The 25,215-nt window shown below is 45.3% G+C and overlaps 1 protein-coding gene across 3 annotated transcripts; it reads left to right on the top strand.

The window, feature by feature from the left end:
- The first annotated feature begins 476 nt into the window (after window positions 1-476).
- QRICH1 (glutamine rich 1) lies at window positions 477-25,215 on the top strand. 3 transcript variants are annotated; one of them, XM_075052827.1, is made up of 11 exons: window positions 491-600; window positions 1,764-1,824; window positions 5,438-5,767; window positions 14,430-15,449; window positions 18,887-19,064; window positions 19,689-19,843; window positions 20,654-20,768; window positions 22,090-22,198; window positions 22,553-22,704; window positions 23,410-23,500; window positions 24,286-25,215. In XM_075052827.1, exons 3-11 carry the CDS (start codon window positions 5,459-5,461, stop codon window positions 24,476-24,478), a joined length of 2,322 nt encoding a protein of 773 aa, XP_074908928.1. In that variant the 5' UTR covers window positions 491-600; window positions 1,764-1,824; window positions 5,438-5,458; the 3' UTR covers window positions 24,479-25,215. The 3 variants fall into 3 exon arrangements, with proteins under 3 accessions (XP_074908930.1, XP_074908928.1, XP_074908929.1); XM_075052829.1 differs by lacking the exon at window positions 1,764-1,824 and having other exon boundaries at window positions 477-600; XM_075052828.1 differs by lacking the exon at window positions 491-600 and having other exon boundaries at window positions 1,128-1,824.

Here is a 25,215-nt window from a genome sequence, read left to right as displayed (position 1 = left end):
CAGGGGCAGGGCGCAGCCCCCGCCGGTACCGGCCGCGGAGGCCCCAGGGCCCTTCGCGGGAAGCCCCTGCGTTGGGGTCTCGCCCACCCGTGGGGCGGCGCGGGGCCTCGCCCCGGCTGCTGCTATGGGAGGGGAGTGAAGGGGGGGGCTGTCGCGGCCGGCCCGCCCCGGCCTGGCGCGGAGCAGCGCGACGGCTACGTGGGACCCCTCGGCCGGCGGCGTGCCACGGCCACGCGTGCCGGTGGCGTCCCGAGCCCCGCGGCCGCGAACGGGGCCTGTCCCCACCGCCGCCGGGGTCATCGTCTTCCCCCCCCCCCCGTGTCCCGGACCCGCGCGCGTGTCCCCTCGTCCCCCGCGGAGGGCGCCCCCCGGCGGCCGCCACCGCCCCCTCCCCGCCGGGGCGCGGCCCCTTTAAGGTGCGGGGCGGGCCCGGGCGCCGAGCTCTCGCGGGACTTGGGAGCCGCGCTCTCGCGAGGCTCGGGCCATGCGCTGATTGGCTGCGGGGGGTTGAATGTAAGATGGCGCCCAGGGAGCTGTGAGGGGAAAAGACTCGGGGCCGAGGCGGCGGCGGCGCGAGGCGACGGCGGCAGCGGGGCCGGGGTGAGGCGAGGCCGGGCCGGGCCGGGCCTACGCCGCGGCGCAGCGGGGCCGCCGGGCCGGGGGGGTGCGCGGCGGCGGTGGCGGGGCCGGGCGGGGCCTCCCGTCGGGCGCGGGGGGAGGTGGCGGCGGTTCCGGGGGCGGCGCGGGCCCGGCGGGGAGGGGGAGGGGAGGAGAGCAGAGCAGAGGAGAGGAGGCGGGCGGACCCCCCCCCTCCCGCGGGGACGCGCGCAGCTTGGCCGTGCACGCGCGGGGCGCGCCCCCTACTCGCCTTCCCCCCCCCCGCCCAGCTCCTCACCGGGCGCGTCCCCGCCCCCCCCCCCCCCCCCTTACTGCGGGGCGGCCCCTTCCCCGCGCGGGCACGGGCGGCGGCAGCGCGCGCCGGAAGGCGCGGCCTCCGCCTCTGCGCGTTGCGGCCCTCGTCGGCCGCCGTCCCCGGCGAAGCCCCCAACATGGCTCCTGCGGCGGGGGGGGAATGCGGGGGGGGGGGGTGTGGGAGGGCGGCGCGGCGCCTCCCGCGGGCCGCGGGCCCGGCCGCCCCGCACGGGGAACAAAGGCGGCGGCGGGCAGCGCTGGTCTCCCACGGGCGGGGGCCGGCCTTGCCGCAGGAGGAAGCCCCGCGGGCTCCGCGTCCCCCGCTGGAGCAGGGGAGAGGCCGAGCCGCGGCCGATGATCTCAGGGGCTAAATATGGAGCTTCGCCTCGTCTGGGCTGGGTGGCGGGGCGGTTTGTGTCGTTCCCGTCTGTCCCGGGCCTCGGGGCAGCGCCGGGCCGCGGCTGCTCGGCCGGGAACACCTGCGGGGGGAGCAGGGGGAACCTCTGGATACGGTCACTGCTGCTGCCTTGTTCTCAGTTCTGTCTTCCAGTAACTCCGGTGTCACCGGCTGCGCTGCGCCTGTCACCGCACGGTGCGAGCGCTCTGCGCCCCGTGACAGATATGCTCACACACTCGTTCCTAGTCACACTTATCAGGCTGAGGGATACACTGGTTAGGAATTGGGCATCTCGCAATTCTTCAGTAGGAGCCGCTAGCTGCGTGGATGATAATATCTTTCTTTCCTGATTTTTTTTTTTTTTCTTAATGGAATACATACTAAAAATAAAATGGCTTTAATAAAGAAAGAGGAACTGGGGATGGAAAGGGCTTCTTTGTTCTGTCTTCTCCAGAACGTTACAAGTCTAAGAGCTCAGGACAAGAGCAGCAGAAATACATGCAACATGGTGACTGGTGAGTCCAGATTGTCCACATGCTGCAAGTTGTGTGTGTGTTTTCAGTAACCTCAGTCTAAGTTTTATGAACTAACCGTATGTGCTCATGATCTTCAAAGAGTTTCTTGAACTCATTTCCTGGAAAAAAAATGCGGTTATGCTGAACAGGGAGGAATTACTTCCCTTTATCGGAGAAAGCTAATTGCCTGGATGCTCTTTTTTTATTTTAAAATGCAGTATTAAAAACATGCTGCCAAGATCTAGTGAGGATGGGTGTTTGCTGTTTCTAATGCGTGTCTACAGGATAAATGGAATGCGTAAATTAGTATGTTTTAATAACTAACAGTAAAAGTGGTGACTGCAGCAGCAAGTTATGTATGTTGCCCTACAAAAGCCTGCTGAATGCACACTTGAGCCTTAAAGAGGTTTTCTGTCATAAATGCAGGTAGGTTTAGTTTTAATAAATAAAATTTCTGTGAGTACAGCATTACTTTCCTGAATCTTCATCTAGGCCTGGTACCTCTGCTGCTGCATAGGGTTTTGTGAAGTGTAGTTTTGAGTGGGTCGGTGCTTTTAGTTAAATAACCCCAAGCAGGCTTCAAACTGACAGGAACGACTCGGGGAGACACTTAATCTGGCCCGCACTGTAACCTGCAGTGTCTTTAGCTCCTTTCTGATTGCCAGAGTTGGAGACCTCTGGAGAAAACCAAAGGAAGATCCTGCTGCTCTTCGGAGCAGGAACAAATACCATGTGGTGCAGTGGGGTTCTGACCCATGCTTGGGACTTCGAGTGCTGTAGTGGCTCAGATGAGCACTTCACTGGTTTAGGCATTAGTGGCTTTTAGTGTAGTAATTTCAAGCAAATATAAAGGAAGATTTTTCCATGCTAGAAGAGAGGAAAAGAGAGATTCCCTCTGACAGCTTGTGACAGAGGAAGATTTGCTAGTAGCGGAAGACTGGCCTAGTAGGCGCTCAATTTTGATGCTAAAAAGAACTAATTAAGATGGAGCAGCCAAGCAGTGTGAAGGATTTGTATCTAAGAAATTAATGCTGTGTTTGTTGCGCTTCCTGGTGGTTGGAAGAGGTAGGTGATGATTTGGTGGTGGACCTCTTCTTGATCTTTGGGCCTGTTGCTTATGCGTCTGGGTTTCTGGTGGCTTCTGGTTTCTGCTACACAGGAGCACAATGTACCTGTGAGCAGCTCTTGACAGAAGGGTTGGCGTTCCAGAAGTAAAAGTGAGGGCTAAGGAGTAGCTGCTGTTGAAAACAGTGGTCCTGCTGACCTCCTCGCTCTCTCCCTTGACAAGATTAACAGAAGGTGAATAGCTATTCCCTGAGCCATTACAACATAATAAGCACCAATGCAGGAGCAAGGAAGAATGCAGGACCTTTGCTGAGAGGTGAGCCCATCCTATTCAGCAGCAGCTAGCTGTCAAAGAGCATATAATCTCAAACAGCACCTGTAGTGTTCACATCTGGGTTCCCAGCGCAGCATCCTTGAGGCTTATTCCTCAGAAGGGTCTTCCCTCTGAAAGCTGTGTCTGCTGGTGCACCTCAGAATGGACATGCAAAATGATCATGATCTTCTGAAAGCCTCGCTGTAGTATTGAAGTCAAATATTTGCAAGTTCCAAGTAGAAAACTGGGACAAGTTAATCACTCAAAATCTGTTTTCCAGCTTCAGACAATGGAACGGAGCATCTTGCAATTAGATGCAAGATGCATTTGAGTGTGCCTGGTGTAGGTCCTGTCTGAGTCACTGAGGATGCATTAACAAGGTTGTTCTCTGTTGGTTTCACCCTGGACATATGGTCACCTGGGAAAGGGTTAATAATGTGTCCTGTAGAGGTGTAGAGTACTCTTGGGTGTCTCCTGGAGGAAGCCTCACTCAGCAGCTAAGTGAATAGTCTTACTGGCTCTATTGAGGGGAGCTGGCTAGAAAACGTGTCAAATCAGAATCTCTGAAAGGCAGGAGAATTGTTTTTCTGTCCAGCTGTGGGCTCTACAGGAGCTTCTGTATGCTGATTTTTGCAGTGTTGTTGGATTTACTAAGTGAACACTGCAAGCTGGTGCTTTTTACTAAACATTGATGCATGTTTTGAGAATATTTTCTGTAGTAATCTCATACAGCAACAAATGTTGCTTAATAATGCCAGAAACTACAGATACAGCGCAAGTTGCCTCGTGTGTGTTCCCCTTACCTTTGATATTCATTCTTTCTCCTGTGAGCCTGGTCCAATGCACTAGCCATGAACCTCCTCCATGTAAACAAAATCTTCTGTGTGTTTAGACTGCTGTCACGTAACAGTAAAGAACGGTTAGAATTTGCTCTAGCTCCCACTGATTTTGGTGGGAATTGAAGCTAGACTTGTGGAATATGCTTGGGCACCACTGAGAGCCTAGAACTAACTCCCATTTTCACGAAGGCTGTTGCAGTCTTATGTTCAACCACATATTTCTGTCTCAGTTCCACTTTGTTAAATCATGGTAAAATGATGTAAAAGATTCTGCTTTTGTACTTATTCTCTTTAGAACTGCAGTCAAAATGTTCATATAGTGATGTTTGTCCCTTTTTCCTCCTTTCCGCAGCTTGATCTAGTAGTACTGAATCGCCTCTTCTAGTCCTAATCTTGTGCTGTTTCACATCTTTTCACAACCATCTCAGTATCTGGTAGTGTTATAGCTCAAATCTATTTATCCTTTATCAAGACTAATTAGTGCCTTAGAAACAACCGGTATACTCACTGCAGAAACAATTTGTGGGTTTAAACAGGATAAGTCAATAAGAGAAGAATGCTGTCAGAGTATACCCTAGAGCTTTCTAATGTTCTCAGGTGGAGTCATCTTTTTTTTGTTGTTTTTTTTTTTTCCCCTTACTCTCACTTCCCCCCAATCATCTGATTTCTTTTTCTCTCTTTTGTCTTCATACATGGCATGTTTCATGTTAACCTCTTCCTATATTAAAATGACATAAAGAACTGATGCTGCTCTTGCCTTTGTAATTTCCAGAGCTCTGCTTCTCCATGTGTGTAGTTCCCTGTTTGAGGAATTGCTTCATTCCAGCACTCTCCTTTTGCTTGCTATGTTCAAATCGATAAGGCTGTCCTAGTCCTGATAGCAATGGGCTGAATGCTGCATCTGTTGCTCTTCCGTTGTGCTTCCCATTAGCTGCCTAGAATAGAACTGCATGGCCTGGTAGAACATACTGCTCAGTTCTCCCACCTCTGTGGCTGCAAAGCAGGGCCACAGATATTGATTTCTAAGCTTCTCTCACTAATACTGCATGCTGCAAACGAACCAAATGTATGACTTGATTTCATCTGTTACGGGACTCGCCTGGTCTGGGTGAAGTACAGTGCTAGAAGATTTTACATGGCAGTGAGCTCTTTGAATAGTACCACAGTTACACCTGGTCATCGTTCAGACTTCCCTGAGCTGCTAAGGGTTAATCTGAGAAATGTGTAGGAGCACAAGATGCCTCGTAAAACTAAAGCATCTGTCTCGGGCATCTGGCTGTGCATGTTTGCTAGTTTTTCTATGGTACTCGGTATGAGAAATCAGTTACTGGACTTAGGAATATCCTTGCATCAAAGGAGTGCTGTAGTTAAGACTTTTACTTTCTCTTTCCTTAAGGAACCCTAAGGACCTTGCAATATGAATAATTCTCTGGAGAACACCATTTCCTTTGAAGAATACATCCGTGTGAAGGCGCGAACGATCCCCCAGCACAGGATGAAGGAGTTTCTGGACTCCCTTGCTTCCAAGGGGCCGGAAGCTCTGCAGGAGTTTCAGCAGACAGCCACCACCACGATGGTGTATCAGCAGGGTGGCAACTGCATTTACACGGACAGCACAGAGGTGGCTGGGTCTTTGCTTGAACTTGCTTGTCCTGTGACAACCAGTGTCCAGCAGCAAACTCAGCCAGAGCAGCAGATACAGGTTCAGCAACCCCAGCAAGTCCAGGTAAGCAGCTTAAGTCATCTCTAAATGTATGTATGACTTGCTAACCCATGGAGTAGTGTTCAGAGCCAGCTACTGTCTAACCTGAAACCACAGGCAAGCACTTAAGAAGCAGGGCCAATTAACTTTATATAGAACAGCACTATTTCCCTTTCATTTAAGGAATTTGGTAGTAAATTTTTCTCTTGACTGTGCCTCCATTGAGCCTCACTGTAGGAGGAGTAGCATACATAGCAATGTAGTGGTGTAACCTCTTGGAGAAATGGTTGACAGTTCTGGCATGTACACGACTCCCTGAAGCCTTGCACTCTGTGTGAAGCTGCTATAAATACCACCCCCCTTTGCTGGTCTTATTTTGTCTGGTTGTTCAGGGTGGCTGTGGGATCTAACTTGCCTTCAGTTTGTTTTTTTAATTAAATCAATACTCTTTAAATTTTTTTGCTTGAACATTCTAAAAGTTGTAAAGCCAGTTCTTGAACTGGGGGGAAATGGGGGGGGGAAATGCAGGGGAGTTAACTTACAATATGAACCAAGGTAAGATACCTTTCAGGAAAGGAACTCTAAAAGATGCATATGTGTCAAGGTAGATTATCCCTTTGCACAGTGGAAGGAGTCTTCTCCATTTTTTTTGATAGGTATAACAGTATTTTTTATTAAGTATTAAATTATTAAATCCAGCATCAGAGGGGAAAAAACCCCAAACATACAGCTTGTGAAACATGTTTGAGGACAAAAGCAGTTATCCTAATTTGAAGAGTTTATAGGTGGCAGGGCATTTACTAAGGTTTTCTTATGTGTCTCCAAACAGCTGACGTTTGTCTACAGCTGTAATTCTGATACACTTCAGATATGAATCTTTCTGCCTTCTGTAGCATGAATGTAAATTTGTGAGCTCTCTTCTTTTGCAACAAATGAGGGTATGGAGACACAAATGACTGGAGATAAGGTAGTGTGAACTTGCTGCAGTGCAGTAGGCTTGTGCTAACAGCTCACTTGTGTGCTTTTATCCTACAGCAAAGACAAACTTCCCTCTTTCACTGGGTAACTCATCTTCAATTACACTCTCTGTTGAGTAAATGAATGCTTAACTGGGACTTCTGTAACCTGTTGCCCTACAGTGACTTGTGTCGCAAGGCTTTTGAAGAATAAAAGCCTCTAGTCTCACAGCCATGACTTGGATCTCTGCGTGAGTCTATTAAAACTGATCAAGGGTGCGTTTGGTTCTGCCAGCTAGCACATTTTTGGGGAGAAGTTTCATTTTTTGGTAGAAGAACTAGCAGGGTTGGCTTTTTTGGGTGCCTCAGCCTTGAAGATGTGGACGGCATCCAAACCAATTGTAAAAGTCAGAAGGAATCTCTTCCCGCCCCCCCTTCTTTTTTTTTTTTTTTTTTTTTTCCCCTCCCCCTGCTGCTGCCTCCTTCCAGAACTAGTCAAAGTTCAGGCTTGACCCTTACAAGTCTTCTAGTAACAGAGATAGCGAGGGAGGTAATGTATCATATGCTCCAGAGAAAAATAATCTCCTGACCTTCTTGAAAATAACCATAGAGTTGCTGCCAGAGACCTGTTCCTGTTTTTTTTTAAACTGAATTGGCCTGCACCCTGAATATGAAAAGTACCTGATGAAGGTCATTTCAGCAACTTTCCTAAGAATGTTGTCTACCCTCTCCCCCTTGTTTTTGATGTGACTGCTTTAAAATATCTGCTTTCACATCATGATTAGTGTTTGTGTTGCCTACCCTGCTGCTGTAGGATGCTACAAAGCCCCAGAACACTTAAGTGGCACATCTGGTACTAGGTATGGCTGCAGCTTTTGTGCATCAGCAGTGCAACTGGATTCATGTGTATTTGAGCAGCTAGCTCAGAATTATTTTGAAGATTTTTGCAAGGATGAGGTGGAGAGGAATGTCTTTACCCCTTTGCAGGAGTGTTTTTCTGTTTTTCAAGATTTCTTACTGAGATGTGATTTATGCTAAACCCATGACTTAGTGTTCACCTGTCTCAAGACTCACTGTGGCAGCAGTAGCAGAGCAGTGTCTGAACAAAGCTGAATTTTGTTGTGACTCTGGGGTGACAGTGTTCCACTAGAGCAGTGCACCTGATCAAGCTGTCTCGCTTTGCTAAAATACTGCTTGTGTTGTATTATGAGAAATTTTGGTCATCTGCTGAAGCCTCTTAGCTTTTGATTAAACTTATGTCATCCCAGTACTTGACTTGATAATCTGTTTAGTTCTTGCTAATCCAATTGCAAATCAGTGGAAGACCCTTTGAATGACTACGCTTATGTTTGGCAGTATGACAGTGGTGCTGAAGGTGACTAATAATATGACCAGTCAGATGACCTCACGGTTGCAAGTGCTGATGACAACCTTACAATCATAAAGATAGACGGTGCTCAGGTTTCATCCTAGATTTTACTTAGTGCAAACACCCAAAGACAGTGCATGACTGCTTGCTGCTTTTATTTATCCTGGCAAAATAAATTTCCTGCTTGAAGAAGTTGCCACCTTAGGATTTTCTTGCCTAAAAGGCTCAACAAACTGTTGCCAAATGTTTATTTTGAAGGCTGAGTGGATGCAACTGTTGGGTTATATACTAGTCAGTGCTACAGTACAAGTGTTTTGCAGCTCCTTCTATGCCCCGTATCACAGTGGTGCCATTAGTGATCTTAAAGAGTTTAGTATGTCAAGTTGTCGTACCCTGTGCTACATCAGGCGGTGCCTGGCAAGGGTTGTGTTTTGCTCCAGTCAAGTAAGAGTTTTATCAGCTCTGCCTTTGGCGAGATTGTTGCTAGTTGGTCTTGTGCATTGAGGCCATCGAATTGATGATGCCAGTGACAAGAGGTGTTAGCACTGACTTACTTACTGAATATGGTAAGTGGTCAGTGAACGTCTTGTGCCTCTTCCTCTTCCGCAAGAAGATTTAACTGAAAGAATATCAGAGGACAGAAAATATCTTTGCTTAGGATACATACAGTGCCCGTGGAGAAGATCCTCAGTTTCAGCTTTTTATTAAGACAGAGTCTGATGGCTAGCTCGCAAGAGCTTCTTGGACAGGGCTTGAGGGGAGGATACTACAGGCGAGCAAGATGGCAGAATTGTATAGGGGACAGTTAAATGCTGCATAAAATGTCTTTCAGTTAAGGCTTGTGCCTTTCTAATTGCTCAGTTCCTTATGTGTTTACTGTTCAGCTTTTTCTTCCAGAACAGCAGTCTTCCCCCAGTCTGTTCTGTGACTTCAGACCATTATAGGAAGCTGGGCATTATTAATGATATAAGGCAGGGAAAGATGCCCTTAAGTAGCTCAGAAGAAAATCTCATCTCTGGCTCTGCTCAGCATACATCTTTCCTTCACTTCTGATGGATGCAGCTTCCCACTGGCCCAGTCTTGGTTCTGAAGTTTAGCCTGGAGGTAAGGCTTCTGTTCGCTTACCTCTGAAAAGCATCCCAATAAGATATTAGTGTAGCAGCTAGTATTAATTAGCATTTGCTAGGGCTGAGTGTGCCACTTCAAAGAATGGTTATAGTTAAGAGTGGCGTTTTCAGGGTAGCACCTTCTTGTATATGGAAGTAGGTTCCTCTTTGAGAGGTAAACTGTTTTGTTTTCCCCGGTTCATGTGTTTTAACTGTTTTAGGCATAAATCCTGCCCCAGTGTACAGCTTGACAACATAATCTTGATATTGTAACTGTTCAAACACACACAAGGCCTAATTTGGCCTGTGGAATTCTCTGATGTTGATGAATGAGCAGAGGAAAAACCTGGAGTGAGAATCTGTCTGGCAGTAGTTCTGAAAAGCTGACTTGTACACTCCCCATAGACCTTGTTTACTTAGATAGATAGCAAAAGACTTCCTGTAAAGCAGTTGAATAACAAGTTCCAACATTTCCTGCTACTTCAGTGATCAGTCTTTTCACCTACTCTATACTTCAGACCTGTTTTGTACTTGTATGTATGCTTTCTGGCATAACATTAGAAGGAACTCTTTATTACAGTATTAGTTTTAAATGCTGGAGTCCCTTTAGCTTAGGACTGTTGTTGAGAGGAGTGTGTTTTAAGCCTTCTTTCCTTAAACTGGGCTAAAAAATAATAATGAGATAGTTCTTCTCCTGCTCTCATTAACTTTTTGTCCGAGTGTTTGACTTCTGTTGGCTTGCTCAGGTGTGGAGGTTTGAGGTGCACCTACATTACTTCTTCTGGGGGATTTGGAGCATACTTCCCGCAGCAAGTTTGCCACTTGCCCTCGCTTATCTCTTCTAGGTTTGGAGCCTGTCATTTGGGATTCCCTTGAGATGAAACTAAGTCATAAGATGCAGTCTTGTTGTGTCTAGGTGTTTGTCTAGCTTGGCTAGTGGGCAAGACTAGACCTTAGTTTGAAATATTCTTCTGGAATGTATAGTGTGGACATGTTAACAGGTCTTCAGTCTTGCTCTGAAGATCTGCTCTTGGTGTATCCTACTACTTGCTAGTGTAAATGTAGCTTCAGAAACCAAGATGTGTTTGTGAAAAGAGGCATTTAAAAGCCTGTCAGGTTCTCTAGGGCAAGCTAGGTAACAGAAAATCCATGCAGGCTAGAGTTAGTATGTGCGCTTATTTGGAGTTAGGTTTTAGGAAATATTAGGTAATCCAGTCAGTCCACAGATGAGATTTTCTTTGCTTGGAAATTCCTTCAACTTAATTGTTTCAAAACTGCAGTTCTGCATTCTGATTCCTTGTTGGGCAGAGAATCCACACAGGGCAGACTTACTATGAATCCTATTTGAAAGTTTGTCCAAGTTAGTCTGTCAGCCATGAGGAAAAAAATTTTCGAAACTAGGCTTCAGCTGTTCTCATGCTCATGGAGTTACTTATTTTCTCTTTGCACATACTCAGTTCTGGACAGAGTATGTTTTTGATGTTAATGTGACAGAAGATTTCCTTTAAGGGAATCTTAAAAATTTAGTTCTGCCCTCCTGTTACAATGCAGGACTGACTTGTAATGCTTTTGATTCTCTAGTCAGCTAGTACTTGGTCCAACTTCTAGCTATTTTATGGTAAAAAGGCATTTCTCTGTGTGATGGTAGCCTGCTGGGAAGTGATGCTTTTCATGTTGTCAGATCCAAACTTCTGGCAATAAGCAGTTTTTCAGTACCGGTAACTTGGCATGTTCCTCTCTTGCACCAGTATAACCCAGGAATTCCCAGCATAACATGTTCTCACTTTAATCTTCAGCATAATGTCAAGATTTAAAGTCTTCCCTGTTGGTCTTGGCCTGTAAATTTAAAGCATTCCTCTTTGTACAGTCTCTTAAAAAGTCAACCACTGATGATGATTAGTGTGATTTTTTTTTTTTCTTTTTTTTTCCCCTCAGACAGCAAGTTAGACAATGAGGTCAACATAAGAAGCTCTGGTCTCAGACTGGGTTGAAGTCTGTAAATCTGAAATGAATGCTTGTAGCACTCCTGGGTACAACCTACTTGAAAATGGGGAGGGATCTACTGCAAAATATGGTTGTTAAAAACAGATATATAATTCACAAGGGATGCGTAATGCGCTGTAGGTAGAGCTCCAATATTCTTTTAAATAGGAGCAATCTCTTGTCAGAAGCATGATGTCTGCAGCTTGCAGCATGGAGAACTTCCAGTGATTCTGGAGTCTGACTTCTTCATCTTGTTTGGGTCTGGCCTCATTCTTTGGGTGTTAGCAATAACACTGTGTGAACTCTAAAGCAGCAGCAAGACATCCTAGTTGTAGGGGTTAGGATTTAGTCCTGGGGGAGTATCATAGGGCCTTGGGTCGTGATTGCTCATCTGCTGAAAGTGATGGAAGTTGCTCATGACTTTTAGACACAGTAGGCTCAGGCTCTAAAATGGTTAATGGTTCAAAGCTGAGGGGAGGTTTAGACTGGACATTAGGAAGCATTTCTTGACCAAGAGGGTGGTCAAACACTGGAACAGGCTTCCTAGAGAGGTGGTCAATGCCTCAAGCCTGTCAGTATTTAAGAGGCATTTGGACAATGCCCTTAATAACATGCTTTAGCTTATGGTCAGCCCTGAAGTGGTCAGGCAGTTGGACTAGATGATCATTGTAGGTTCCTTCCAACTGAAATATTCTATTCTATAAAAGCAGAAGGAAGAAAATGCTGTCTGGCTGGGTCTGTGCTTAGACCATGCCTCTTTTGCTGATGCCTCTTGCTTAAACCTATTCCATTACCTTTCTAATTGCACTTATGTGGTAAAATTGTTTCAGCGCAGGAATGGACTTTTAATTCTTACCGCTAGCAAAAAACATATAGTCTTTACTTTGTATATGTTGACAGCAATAACAGGAACTGTAAAGTAAAATTTTGTACGAAAAGGTGGGGGTACTTTTAAGGGGTTCTCAGTTAACCTGTACAGGTTCTGAAAACACACTGCAGAACTACAGGATAAATGACATGTTTACCTCTCTCTGTGACATGATTTTGAATCCTAGCAGATAAAGCAAATGTTTCTTGTGTGAAACTGAAAATATATCAGTGCAATGATGCATTTTAGTTTGTCCAGTCTTGGGCCTTTGCCCAAGGTAATCTTTTGAACAGGGACTTAAATTAATACTAAGGACTCTATTAGTGATTTTTAAAGTTGGATATTTTGGAGAATATATGCCTTGGAGGTGTAATTGAAAGTGGCTTTCTTAACCTGAACTCTTAACTGGGATTTGTGCTTGGGCCTGTTTGCCCAAGGCAGTACTCATGCTGTAGGGCAGTATGATAAGAGTATCAAATAGAACTGAAGAAGCATCCCATAGGTGACTTCATCTTTTTCAATTAACTGCGTGATCAAATCGACTCACTGATGCAGCTTTTTAAACTGTCATGCTGACACAAGGTCATATGTTTCTTGTTACCTTGCAGGAATTTATTATGGAAAGTCCACGTCATCTGGATTACAGTACACTGCATATAGCTCCCAGCAGGAATCTGTAAAATTCCCTATTCTTCCTGGAAATAGAATTAGTTCTTAACAGGAGGTGACTTATAAAATTGGTCTGCAAGCAGTGTGTTTTGCTACCCCACTTTTTTCCTTAGAAACTCTTAATTGGCTGCAAATGAATCCTTAACATTTTTTAAGACTTCTTAGAGGTGATGTTGGGAAGTGAGATTTCATGTATCTGCGCAATGCAGACCTGCGTGGTAGTTCTTTTTGGTATTTTCAGGCTGACTAGTGTGGTGTCTCTGTGCAAATGCTACGTTAGCTTGACTGACTCTAGAAAGTGATGTGGAAAAGGGTGAGAGAACATGAGTAGGAAGACGTAGTTTTGCAACCAAATAAATCTGTGTTGGCTTCAAACTTCATATGGCCCTTACAGGTGCCACTAATAAAGCTCTACATCTCTTGGTTGGATTTGAAAGGAGAGGCTGAGTAATTAATACCCTCCCTTAAGATGTAGTGTTAAGGAAGCCTGGAGAAGCAGATGATCATGGGAACCTGGGATATCACTTCTAGGATGAGGACAAAGCAAATGTGTAAATGTGGGAGACAAAGTGGTGAAGTGTTTGGATGAGGAGAGCAGACCTCACTTGGTGCCCTGGGAGTGAAGATACCAGCTGGGTTGGGTTTGAGGCCTGGAATGTGAACTTGTTGAGACCAGAAGTTTGTGTTGGGGGCTACCTCTGACTCCTAGCTTTAAGTCTGCTCCTGGACTGCTGCTAGATAGTGTGACAGACCTTGGACAAATGAGCATTGATGTGAGAAGATGTGATTATTTTTTATTTTTCAATCCCCTCCCCAGTAAAAGGAACTGTGTTTGGATCCAAGTCTTAACGTAATTTGTCCATATTATTCAGCATTGTGTAAGTGCATGAGCTAGAAAATACAACTGAGCAATTTGGACAATAAATAAATGGAATAAGTAAATAAATGAAAAAAGACTTAGTTTTAATTATGACTGCCAAAGAAATACTTTTGAATTGAAAAAAACCCTAAGTGCTGCAGTGTTGCCCCTTAGCGCATGACCAAGAGTTGAAATTGCAACTTTCTGTGTTGACACCTGCTTGTGTAGTGTTACTAATAGCGGTTGGTTTCAAAATAATATTTCTGTGCTCTATGTGGAAAGAGCCAAGTGCTGGTTTCAACTTACCCGTATTTCTTACTGCCTGTCACTGGCAAGTGATCCCACGGCCATCTGGGGGGCTGGGGTTGAAAGCAGTAAAACAGTCTTTAGGGCATAGTAAGAATGAGGCAAGCTCCTGCATTTTGTAGCAAGATAAACTTAATATCAGAATTGTAATGTGTGTGACCTTAAAGCCTTGCAATTGCAAGGCTATGGTGAAATAACATTTTAGCAATGCAAATAGCTCTGAAGACTCTTTTGGCTTCCAAGGATGCAATCTGTTGGCTTGAGCCCACAGAGCTTTGAGGATGGAGATGCAGCTCACGCACTGTTCTGTCTGTGCTGAGAAGTGTGGTCATGTGCAATGCTGAGCAAACACATCATCTACCGTATTGCTGTTACCAACCAGGCACTTCTAGAATAACTCTGTTTCATTTTCCTGAGATCTTTACTAATGGATTAATATATGGAATCATAAAACTGAGCTTAAAAGACCTGGAGCATAGACCTCTGGTGATGGACCGTCTCTGTTGGTGGCCCCCCTGTTGAATCACTGACACTTGCTGATCTCTAACTGCTGAATTGGTGTCATTGCAGGTTCAGGTCCAGGTCCAGCAGTCACCGCAGCAGGTCTCCGCCCAGCAGCTCTCTCCGCAGCTCACTGTCCATCAGGCTTCGGAGCAACCAATACAGGTCCAAGTGCAGATCCAAGGCCAGGCGCAGCAGCAGGCATCCCAGACAATACAGAGTCAATCTCTTCAGAGCCCCAGCCCATCTCAGCTGCAGGCAGCTCAAATCCAAGTGCAACATGTGCAGACTGCCCAACAGATCCAGGCTGCAGAGATACAGGAGGAACACATACAACACCAGCAGATCCAGGCCCAGCTTGTGGCAGGACAGGCCATTGCTGGTGGCCAGCAGATACAGATCCAAACAGTTGGGGCACTGTCACCTCCACCTTCTCAACAAGGCTCTCCACGAGAGGGAGAGCGACGGATCAGCACTGCTAGTGTCCTTCAGCCAGTGAAGAAACGTAAAGTGGATATGCCTATTACTGTATCCTATGCTATTTCTGGGCAGCCAGTTGCCACAGTGCTGGCCATTCCTCAGGGCCAGCAGCAAAGTTATGTCTCTTTAAGGCCAGACTTGTTAACAGTGGACAGTGCCCACCTGTACAGTGCCACTGGGACCATTACTAGCCCCACTGGAGAGACTTGGACCATCCCCGTTTACTCTGCTCAACCACGTGGTGACCTTCAGCAGCAAAACATAACCCACATCGCCATCCCTCAGGAGGCCTACAATGCCGTCCATGTCAGTGGCTCGCCAACGACACTGGCTACCGTGAAGCTGGAAGATGACAAGGATAAGATGGTGGGAAGTACTTCAGTGGTGAAGAACTCTCACGAGGAAGTGGTGCAGACTCTTGCTAATTCGCTCTTTCCAGCGCAGTTTATGAATGGCAACATCCACATTCCAGTGGCAGTGCAGGCTGTGGCAGGGACGTACCAGAACACAGCACAGACAGTGCACATATGGGACCCACAGCAGCAACAGCAGCAGCCGACACCCCAAGAGCAGGGGCAGCAGCAGCAGCAGCTACAGGTCACTTGCTCAGTAAGTTAAAACTGCTTCTTGGTCTCAGTCCATGATTAACAACTAGTGAATGTTGTGGAGAGGGACGATGTCAGCAGACAGCTGATATCTCGGAAGCAGAGATGAGTTTGTCCCAGTAGCCTGGGTGTGACATAGGGCATTTGACTCCTGATAGGTGTAGGACTGTGATGTGTTAATGCTGGTACATAATTATAGGATTCAAAACTGCCCCAAAGAAAGTATAATCTTGATCTTCATAATGTAAATTAATAGATACTGGTAATATAAATTAATAGATACATGTTCATTGCTAGCTGCTTCATAGCAGGTATTCCAAGGTCTGCAGTCTTCTCCTGAGCTGCTCTAGGGGTTGCAGTGGACAGGCAGGGATGATTGCAGCGAAGCAAGGTGTGCGAATATACTAGTTACCTAGTTAACAGTTACTTTGTGTTATGCAGCGTGTAGAGTCTACAGCAGATCCAGTGCCCAGGTAAAGTGTTGGAATCTGGCTAGTTGTGAGCAAACTTCATGGATCAGGTGTACCCATCTATAACACCATGTCCTGCTTCTGGTGAATGCCTGGTGTGCGAGAGCATGAGCAGTGGCAAGTAAGCATCTCTTCATGCTGCTTGGCAAACATGGCAGCCAAATTTGTGGCTGTTTTTGTTGGGGTTTTTGGTGGTTTTTTTTTTAGGCTGTGTTGCTAACTTTAAGCCATAGGTATTTTGAATAGGCTTTTAAAACTTGAATAACTAGTGCAAATGGATGTAATTTATATTTTATTACCAGAAAGTGAAAAGTGATTGATCTGTCAGAGCCTGTTTTTGCTGAATGGAATGAGGGCAAAAATATCCAAGTCTGCTAGTATAAATGTTGTTATAAATTCTTTCCAGTTTATAAATAACACTGTTGGCTATATAAAGGTGTATATGCCCTCTAATTTGTCAGTAAGCACTGAGACAAGGTGCATTACTTTCTATAGCCATGTCTGATTGTTTGTGAGTTGATTGTGGGCTATAGCCCACCAAGACCTTCACTGCAAAGAGTTCCCTACAGATAACTTTCAGGTGCTGGGTGCCCTCTTTTATAAAGCTGTATATTAAGCTACAGCTTATGGGTCTTGTAATGCATGGGGTTTTGTTTGTTTGGGATTTTTTTGTTTGTTTGTTCATGTTCAAAGAGCCTTCTGTAGCTTATCTTTTCCCTGTATTGGTACTTCAGAGATCACTTCATCGCTTTCAGCTGCTTGAACAAACGAAGTTGATAGAACTTTTTGCCTTTCTGTTAAACAGGATTTTTAGACTTTTTCTAGGGTCTTTTAAGAGCATGAGCCACGTTCTTGGGATCCTTTCTGAGGTATTAGCTCCGTAATTTCTTTAATGGTTACTGGCAAAGCTTGTACTAATGGTGTGTATTTCTGTGCACAGTGGTCTGCAATTCTTGGGTATCAGACAGTTTTCTGTTCCCAATTCACTGGACTACTGGGTGTTGGATTAGCCCCTAAAGACAGAGGGAAGTCCAGGAGGGATGCATTCTTCCTCTAAGAGGGCAATAAAGCTACTACAGGTGAACATCAAACTTTTGGGGGTTGTTCCTCTCACAACTGTGAGACTGAGAAGGAATTATGCCTGCTTGCCCCACACTGTCCTCTGGCATTGTGCTGATGTGGGATCTGGGCAAGTTGCAGCTATTTTGCTCTATTTGTGAAAGATGTAAGTCAGTTCAGAAGCAACTGCCAGTTCAGTGAATTAACTCCAGCCTGTGTGTCTGCCTTAACACTGGACAAGCTGTCTGTGAGGTCAGGGCAGAAGATTGCCCTTTAGGTTGGGCTGACAGAGGTGGTTGGCTCTGGAAAGCTCTCTGGAGAGTAATGGGGCAGTGCTCTGGAGGAGAGCAGAGGCTCAGTCCTAGCTCCTAGAAAGAAAAGGTGTCAGTTCACCCTTGGACTCCTGTCCTTTTTAAGGCAGAGGCTTGCTTGACAGCTTAAACTTTGTTGCCATCTCCCTTAATAAAAGCTGGGTCCTTTCAGTCACAGTCTCCCTCTGCAGCTGTGGTAGCCAGCAGGGGCTGGTAAGCAAAGAGGTATTAAGAACTGATGAAAAAAAAAAAAAGCAACCAGAGGCAGTCAGAAAGCTCGGCTGAGGCTCTTGCAGGCTTTGCCTCTTTAGCTGTTTTGTTGGGGCTTTTTTTGTTATACTGAGTAGGGTACAGGTATTACTGAAGTCTCTATGCCATTTCCATTATGGTCTCTAGTACTGCCAGAGCAACTTTCAGTGATGATTGACACTTGGTTTCTGTGGCATGGGATTGAGAAGCTGTAGTGAAGAATGCAAAGTGAATGCAGTCGGAGGGCTTGCTGCTTTTTCTGGATAGGTGCCATCAGTTGCCTGTAAAATGTTTCAGTTTGAGGTAGTAATTCTTGGTGACTTAAGGTCCTGCTGCAAAGTAAACTTCCAAGGGGTCTGGAGACCTCTTAGGTCTATAGTAGGTCATACAGTAGCTCTTCACAGAATAGTAGCTAGTCCTCATTAGCAGTATTTGGTAGTTTGAGAGCATTTCATTGCAACTGAATTAATGTTTTGATGCTGGTGTTCTAGTCTGTTATTACTTTATACCTCTTAGAAATGAATTAATCTTATCAGTCCTTGACGGTAAGAACAGAGCGTATCTATTCTGTCTGGCTGTTATGTACTGAATAATGAGAGAGCCTGCCCTTGATGGGCAAGGGTGGGGAGGAATGGTAGCAGTGTACAACACGTGATCATACCCAGACCCTTGCTTAGGGCAGTCTTCGGTTTGGAGCAGCACTGGTTAGTAAAGCTGATGGCACCTTGCCGTTCTTCCCTGCCCGGGGCTGGCGGTCTCTTTAGCTGCTGTGTCTCAAGGCTGTGTCTGTGAGGGGCCTTGGGCCACTCTTGTTGTAGTGAGATGATGGACTTTAGTGGTGGTTCAGAGTTGAAGGTTCAGAGTTGAAGCCAAGAAAAACACATTGGAGCAAGCAGGACTTCAGAATCAATAGTCATCTGTTTCAGCGTTTGAGGGGAGACCAGAAGTCTGTTGTTGAGAGGAATTTAGCCCTGTAAAGATCCTTGCCTTTGAGTGTACCAGCTAGCTTCTTAATGGTATTGCAGCAAGAACAGCTTGTGGCTGTTGGGTCTCCTGTGATGTTCTGCAGGACTTCTAAATGCATTAAATTGCAAGTTGTGTGGGTTTGCTAAAGGGGTTATAGATATGTCCAGTCAAACTAAAAGTGTTCTTGGAGAGATGAACGCTGTTTCATGAGCACCAGTTCAGGTTATACAGCAAAGTTGTGTTCCTTGGATTAATTTCTTGTTAGAGAGGAGTGTTGCAAAAGGCTGATATCCTGGGGCTAGAGGTAGTGTGGAATTACTTGGGTTTTTTTGTTGAACAGTTGCATATCAAAGTGTATATGTAAACTGAAATGTTCTCTTTCATAGGCTCAAACTGTTCAGGTTGCTGAAGTTGAGCCACAGCCACAGCCACAGACTTCACCTGAACTTCTACTTCCAAACTCTCTGAAGCCAGAAGAAGGGCTTGAAGTGTGGAAAAGCTGGGCACAGACCAAGAATGCAGAGCTGGAAAAAGAAGCCCAAAATAGGCTAGCACCTATTGGAAGTATGTGTCATGACAACATGGCTTTTCTTTCCTTTCAAGCAGGATTAGGAGTGACTAAAATGTTAGCTGTTTACCACTCTGGAAAACACCTTTGTTTAATCAGTGATTGTTTTGAAATTTAAACTTTGATTTACTCTGCAGTACTAATTATTGCATACTCCCACTGCCACAGGCCACGTTCCAAGGGAGGTATTAGCTCTATGCTGAGCCAACTTGAGCACTTAGGCTGGTAGCAGTAGAGAAGGGCACTGTATGACTGTAGTGCATGGACGAACAAAAAGGCTGTGAATGCCAGCCAAGCTGGTAGAGCAGTCACGGAGTTGCTGTTTTCCTATTGCTGCAGGGCAGCGTTTCATTGTGGACATGGTAAAAGAAGGCAATAGTCATGCAGTTGGCAGGGCAGAGAGTCTTCCTGTCGGATTCTTGCCCATTTATCTTTTAGTAGATCTGACAGCTTAAGATCTTGATTTATTTCAGCTTGCTTTATTATACTGGAGGAATGAGGTAGTACTGGGCCTGCCAGATAGAATGGCAAAGCCAGAGATGTGGGAAATCATTCCTGAAAGATTGGGAAATAATATGGCTTTATGGCTTAAATAATATGGCTTTGTTTTGTTTTTCCAGGGCGTCAGCTGCTGAGGTTCCAGGAAGATCTCATCTCTTCAGCTGTGGCTGAGCTGAATTATGGTCTATGCTTAATGACACGAGAAGCTCGAAATGGTGATGGGGAACCCTATGATCCAGATGTGCTCTACTATATCTTCCTGTGTATTCAGAAGGTAGGGGGAGGACAGCTATATGTGCAGCAGAGCTGTGAATGTTAGCATTTATAGGGAGGATTCTCTGTTATAAAAATGGAGACAGTGGCTTCTATTAAGCTTCCCAAAGAAAAAAGTCCCATTACTTTAAAAACAAAAACAACAACAAAAAAAACCCAAACAAACAAAAGGCAAAAAACCAAAATCAGATTAAATGTAGTTAGTGCACAGCACTGCTTTTACCTACTGAGCTAAGTTTGTGAAGAATTGTTAAGTATCATGGTGAGAATATAATTTTAGTTTTTTCAGTGAGGGGAGAGGGTTGGGTGATGTTTGAGGAAGTTGTCAGTGTCAAAACTTGATCTAGTTGAAGCTCTAACAGGCAAGAACTTAGCTTTGTGTGGTGTGGGAAGTCTGAGCTGGTAATATTAGTGTGCTTTCTGGAAAAGCTGCAGGAACAGAGCCAAACTTGGATAGCAGAATTGAGCATCTCTCTCCTTAACCTGAAAAAGTAGTGTCCAAAGGACAGTCATGTGAAATAACTTGCAGTGAACGCACCTGAAACAAAAGGTGAAATCCAACCAGCTTTACTTTCCAAGATGGTTTTTTTTCCTTCTGTCTTAGCATTCCCATGATAGTAGCTGAGATTACCTGCCCTGTACTGGCCTTGGGGCAAGGGTCCTCACTCTTCTAAGTAGAATGTATTAGTCTTCAGTGCTATGCTGTAAGATGCTTGACTGACTGGGTATGTGGGCTCTTAGGATAAGGTCTGGTCTGAAGAGTAGTACACTTGCTACCACTGTACTGGACTGTGTTTTGAATCTCTTACAGTATCTCTTTGAAAATGGCCGAGTAGACGACATCTTCTCAGATCTCTACTACATTCGGTTCACTGAATGGCTGCATGAAGTTCTCAAGGACGTACAGCCCCGCGTTTCCCCTCTTGGTAAGAACGTTTATTTAAGAACTTTAAAACTTTCTGGAGTTTGGAATATTTGAACTACAGCATGAGTGCAGTCTGAAGAGGAACCCTTTCAAAGTGTGTAATGTCCCTAGGACAGCTCATATACTGGTCAGGGAGAAAAATGTTGTGTCTGCAGTGCTGGGGTTACTGCACATGTGAGGCTCTAGCCTTGACTGTCATTGAGGATTATTTGTCTATCACTTGTCACCTGTCAGAAGACAGATTGTTGGGACTCTGTAGTGTCATGAGATTGGCTTACTTGGAAGCCAGCTGATCCTTGATCTGAATCAAACTTCCTCATCCAAAGTGCTAATACATCTTGCCTCTAATATGTATTGTTATTTTGGGACATAATATAACGCTGTCATGTTTCCATGTAGCCAGATGGTTATGGTCTGCAGGACCAACTAAGTGTCAAAGAAAAAAACAATGCGTGATTAGAGCCTCGAATGCTGCAATCAAATGCAGCTCATCTCAGCCCTGTGTTTAGAAGATGATGGCAACTGGGATGGGGGGAGCAGTTCCAGAAAAGACAGATTTTCGCAGAGTTGCATATGAGAATTAGATTAAGAATTGCATTTTCAGAGCACAGAAACCTGGCTTCACATTACTTCATTCCCTTTGATCTCATTAGATGTCATTGAAGAAGCTATTGCTTCTGTTCAGAAAAGTAGCTGATGTTACAGGCTAGATGGCTAAGTAGCACCGTGAGTTTTGGAATCCTTTTGTTTTCAGTCTGGCTGTTTGATCTGTGCTTTGTCATTTCACAAGCCCTGGAGTTCATACTGCTGTCTGTTTTTCTGTTTATCTGTGTATTTGGAGTATAGTATTTCTCTTCTACACAAAGGAAAAAAATCTGAGAATCAAAGGATTACTCATGTGTCCAAATACATCACTTGGCACTGTGTGCTGACTAAAGCTGCGCACAGGGCCAAGAGCTGATTTGTTACACTGGCCTGCCTGCTCTCACATATTATTGGATTAGGAGCATCTGCATTGGAGTTGAGCCATTAATTAAAAGCTGTTTAAGTGCATATTTATTTCTCTCTGGGCTGGGATGTATAGGCGTATTGCAGAAGCATACTCTCCGCAACTAGAGGTTGACGTATGTATACAAGTGTTTCCTAACTGTACCTGCTATTTAAAAAGTTATTTGCGCTGTAGTGAATCTTGACGTCAGTGAGGATCTCCTCCTCCTTCCCTTAAGATTTAGATGTTCTCCAATACCTACAGACTATAAAATACTGCCTGTGTTCCTGCTGTGACTGTCTACTGGCATGATGCTGACTTCTGATTATTGCAGGTTATGTCCTCTCCAGTCATGTAACAGAAGAGATGCTGTGGGAGTGTAAGCAGCTAGGAGCTCACTCCCCTTCTACCTTGCTCACTACACTGATGTTTTTTAATACAAAGTAAGTACCTAGGTCTTTGGGAATATTGTGGAATAAAAGAACTTCAAATGCCTTGACAGGGTTGGTAGGAAACTGCTGCACTGGATTAGGGTGAAGTCATGAATTTCAAATGGTTGCACACAGAGCCCTCTTGCAGCCCAGTCAGGCAAAGAAGGTGCAGTACAACAAGGAAATGAGCTAGCAGAAGGGCAACTGAACTTGTGGGTGTTGCATGTTTTGCTGCTGGAACAGTCTTTAACTCAGTGTTGGTTTGAGCTTCAGTTGGCTCATGATGAACAAAGATAACTACCTCACTGTTGTGACTGTATCATTTACTTGCCTCTGAGTGTCCTGTGTTCTCTTCTTGCTGCTCAGATACTTCCTCTTGAAAACAGTAGACCAGCACATGAAGCTGGCCTTCTCCAAGGTGTTGAGGCAGACCAAGAAGAACCCTTCTAATCCCAAGGATAAAAGCACGAGTATCCGCTATATGAAGCCTCTTGGCATACACCAGACGGGACAGAAAGGTAGTGTCTGGAAGTTTTCTTTGGGAATAGTTACTTTTACTGGGCTTGAAGGAAGCGGATGAACCTGGAGATGTCTGCAGGTAGGGCCACGAGAACCCAAGGCTCTGCCAGTTACCTTCAGCCTAGCAGCATGAGTTTTCTGTGCATTCTGTCTGAGAGAGCTTAGTACCTTCTAATAATAAGCCTAAGGACATGCCTTACCTGAGGCATATAGGACTCATCAAGAGCTATGGATAACTTTTTTGTTACTTTTGGTTTTTATGGGCAAAGGGGCAAATGAGTGTAAGTGTCTATGAACAGAGGGAGAAACTTCTTTGGCAGGGCTTCCCTTATCTTGACTCATAGGAACCCATATAGAATCCATATGTAAGTACAGTCTTCCTCTTAAAAGCATGGATGCAGGATTTAGCTGAGGCGTTGCAGTCTCAGTAGTGAGACTTCTCTCATTTTGGGCACAGGTGGAGGAGAAATGGAAAGAAGGGTATGGATGGGTTGTGTTGTTCAGTAGCCTTGGGATAAAGCAAACCCTCCATATAATGCTTTGAGCATTTATAACCAGGTGGCTCTGCCCTGGAACAGCCATATGTCTCTTGCCAGCTCTTGCATGGTGACAAGGTGCTTCGGAGTGCTGAGGCTGTATGGCACTGCTCAGTTTGCTGTACTTATACAGAGTGTCTGACAGGCTTCTGGGGGGCTGCTTTGTAGTTACAGATGACATGTATGCAGAGCAGACTGAGAATCCAGAGAACCCCCTGAGGTGTCCGATAAAGCTGTATGACTTCTACCTCTTCAAATGGTGAGAGCCCTTGTTCATATGTATGGTTGCTTGTCTTCTGTCACTGTTAAGCTGCATCTTGTAGCTGGCCTAGTTTTCAGGGCTGTGTTTCATTGCTGGCACAGTTTCTATATTTGCATAAATTTACTTAAATGGGGAGGGGTGCTGATGTGAGAGGGCGGGATTTACTCTGATGGCACATAAGCTGAACTTCTGTGGTATTTAAAGAGACAAATCCCAATTTGTGCACTGGCTGCTCTTAATCTCATACTCATTCCAGAGGTTTGCTGTGTTGGCATGAGCTCACTGTTCTGCCTCTGACTTGCAAGCAAGTCATCTGGAAGCATCCGCTACTTGAGATGAGATTAGGGTCCTATTCGAATCGGCTTTGAACAAAAATGAGGACTTGCTGTGGAGATTGGAGGGAGCCTCAAAGGACTCTTCTAAATTACAATGATTCTGACAGTTACTGTAAACGTTCCCCTGCATGGATGGGTCTGCAGCTAGCCTGAATGTGAAAATACCCCATCCTTGTTTCACTCTGAAAGACCCCTAAAGCCATGTGTGGCTTCATACTTACCAGTGTGAAATAAAAATTACTTTCTTGTAGTCATCACCATGGCTTTTTAATGTTGGCATGGCCTAAAAACTTTGGGACCACTGTTGCCCCTAGATGTAGCTCCATACCTTCATGTCTCATCAGCTGTTCACAATCAGGAATTGTGAAGCCTGGGCTGAGGACAGTGATGGTCTCTCCCTCCCAGGACATTCTGTTAGTCTGGTTATTTCTGATCTTCCTCATGCAGCCCCCAGAGTGTGAAAGGCCGGAATGACACGTTTTACTTGACACCGGAGCCAGTGGTGGCCCCCAACAGCCCTATCTGGTATTCCATCCAGCCGATCAGCAGAGAGCAGATGGAGCAGATGCTCACCCGGATCCTGGTGATACGAGAGATTCAGGAAGCTATTGCCGTGGCTAATGCCAGCACCATGCACTAAGGCATCCTTCTTGGCTCAGAAGGGGTGGGGTGGGGTGACGGGGGAGGGACAAGCAAAGATAAATTGTACAGACTTTTACACTAAAGGAGATGCCTAAGTTTTTGGTTTTTTATTGGTGTAGTTATGAAGCCCTTTTAGGCTTCTTCTCTTTAAAAGAATCTAAAGGAAAACCTACCCATTGTGTTTCCTACCCAACACACCAAACTGTTGGAACCATTGGAGGCTGCATATCCCCTGCGAGCTGGGAGCTGTGGAAAGCTGCTGGTTGACTCTGGTTTTTTTTATGATGTAGAAAACATGAACTACAGGATTGGCCTGGATGGCTGGGGCCTCTGTCTCCTTGGAGCACGTGCAGCCTAGAGGGCACAGAATGATGGATGGACCTGCTCAGCCAGTGGAGGAGAGGCAGGCATCTTCTTTTCTTGTGCTTGGACGTTAATTTGCTGTTATCTTGGAAGGAAGAGGAGAGAGTGAACTGCAATTGTGATTTATACAAAAAAAAGCAAACCAACGATTTCTATTCAGACCTTTAAGTGACATTTTTAGATGTTAAAAGTACAAACTTTACCACACTCTTCTTTTTTGGCCTAACGTTGAGGCCTTAAACCTTGAGGCTCCTGTGCCTGATGGAATTCTTGTAACATACACTTGTGTATCATATAAAGATACCACCCTGTTTCTCTTATGTATTCTTACTCTAGTTGTTTATTAAGAATGACGAGCACGTCTTTTCAACA

The sequence above is a fragment of the Buteo buteo genome, chromosome 21 (genome assembly GCF_964188355.1).
Source record: "Buteo buteo chromosome 21, bButBut1.hap1.1, whole genome shotgun sequence".
Classification (NCBI taxonomy): Eukaryota; Metazoa; Chordata; class Aves; order Accipitriformes; family Accipitridae; genus Buteo; species Buteo buteo.
This window is presented reverse-complemented; position numbering and strand designations above follow the sequence as displayed.

Coding starts and splice junctions, on each gene's coding strand:
- QRICH1 (XM_075052829.1), top strand. CDS start 5,459: ATGAATAATTCTCTGGAGAACACCATTTCCTTTGAAGAATACATCCGT. Junction 22,199..22,552: donor CTGATGTTTTTTAATACAAA/GTAAGTACCTAG, acceptor CTTGCTGCTCAG/ATACTTCCTCTTGAAAACAG. Junction 23,501..24,285: donor GACTTCTACCTCTTCAAATG/GTGAGAGCCCTT, acceptor TTCCTCATGCAG/CCCCCAGAGTGTGAAAGGCC.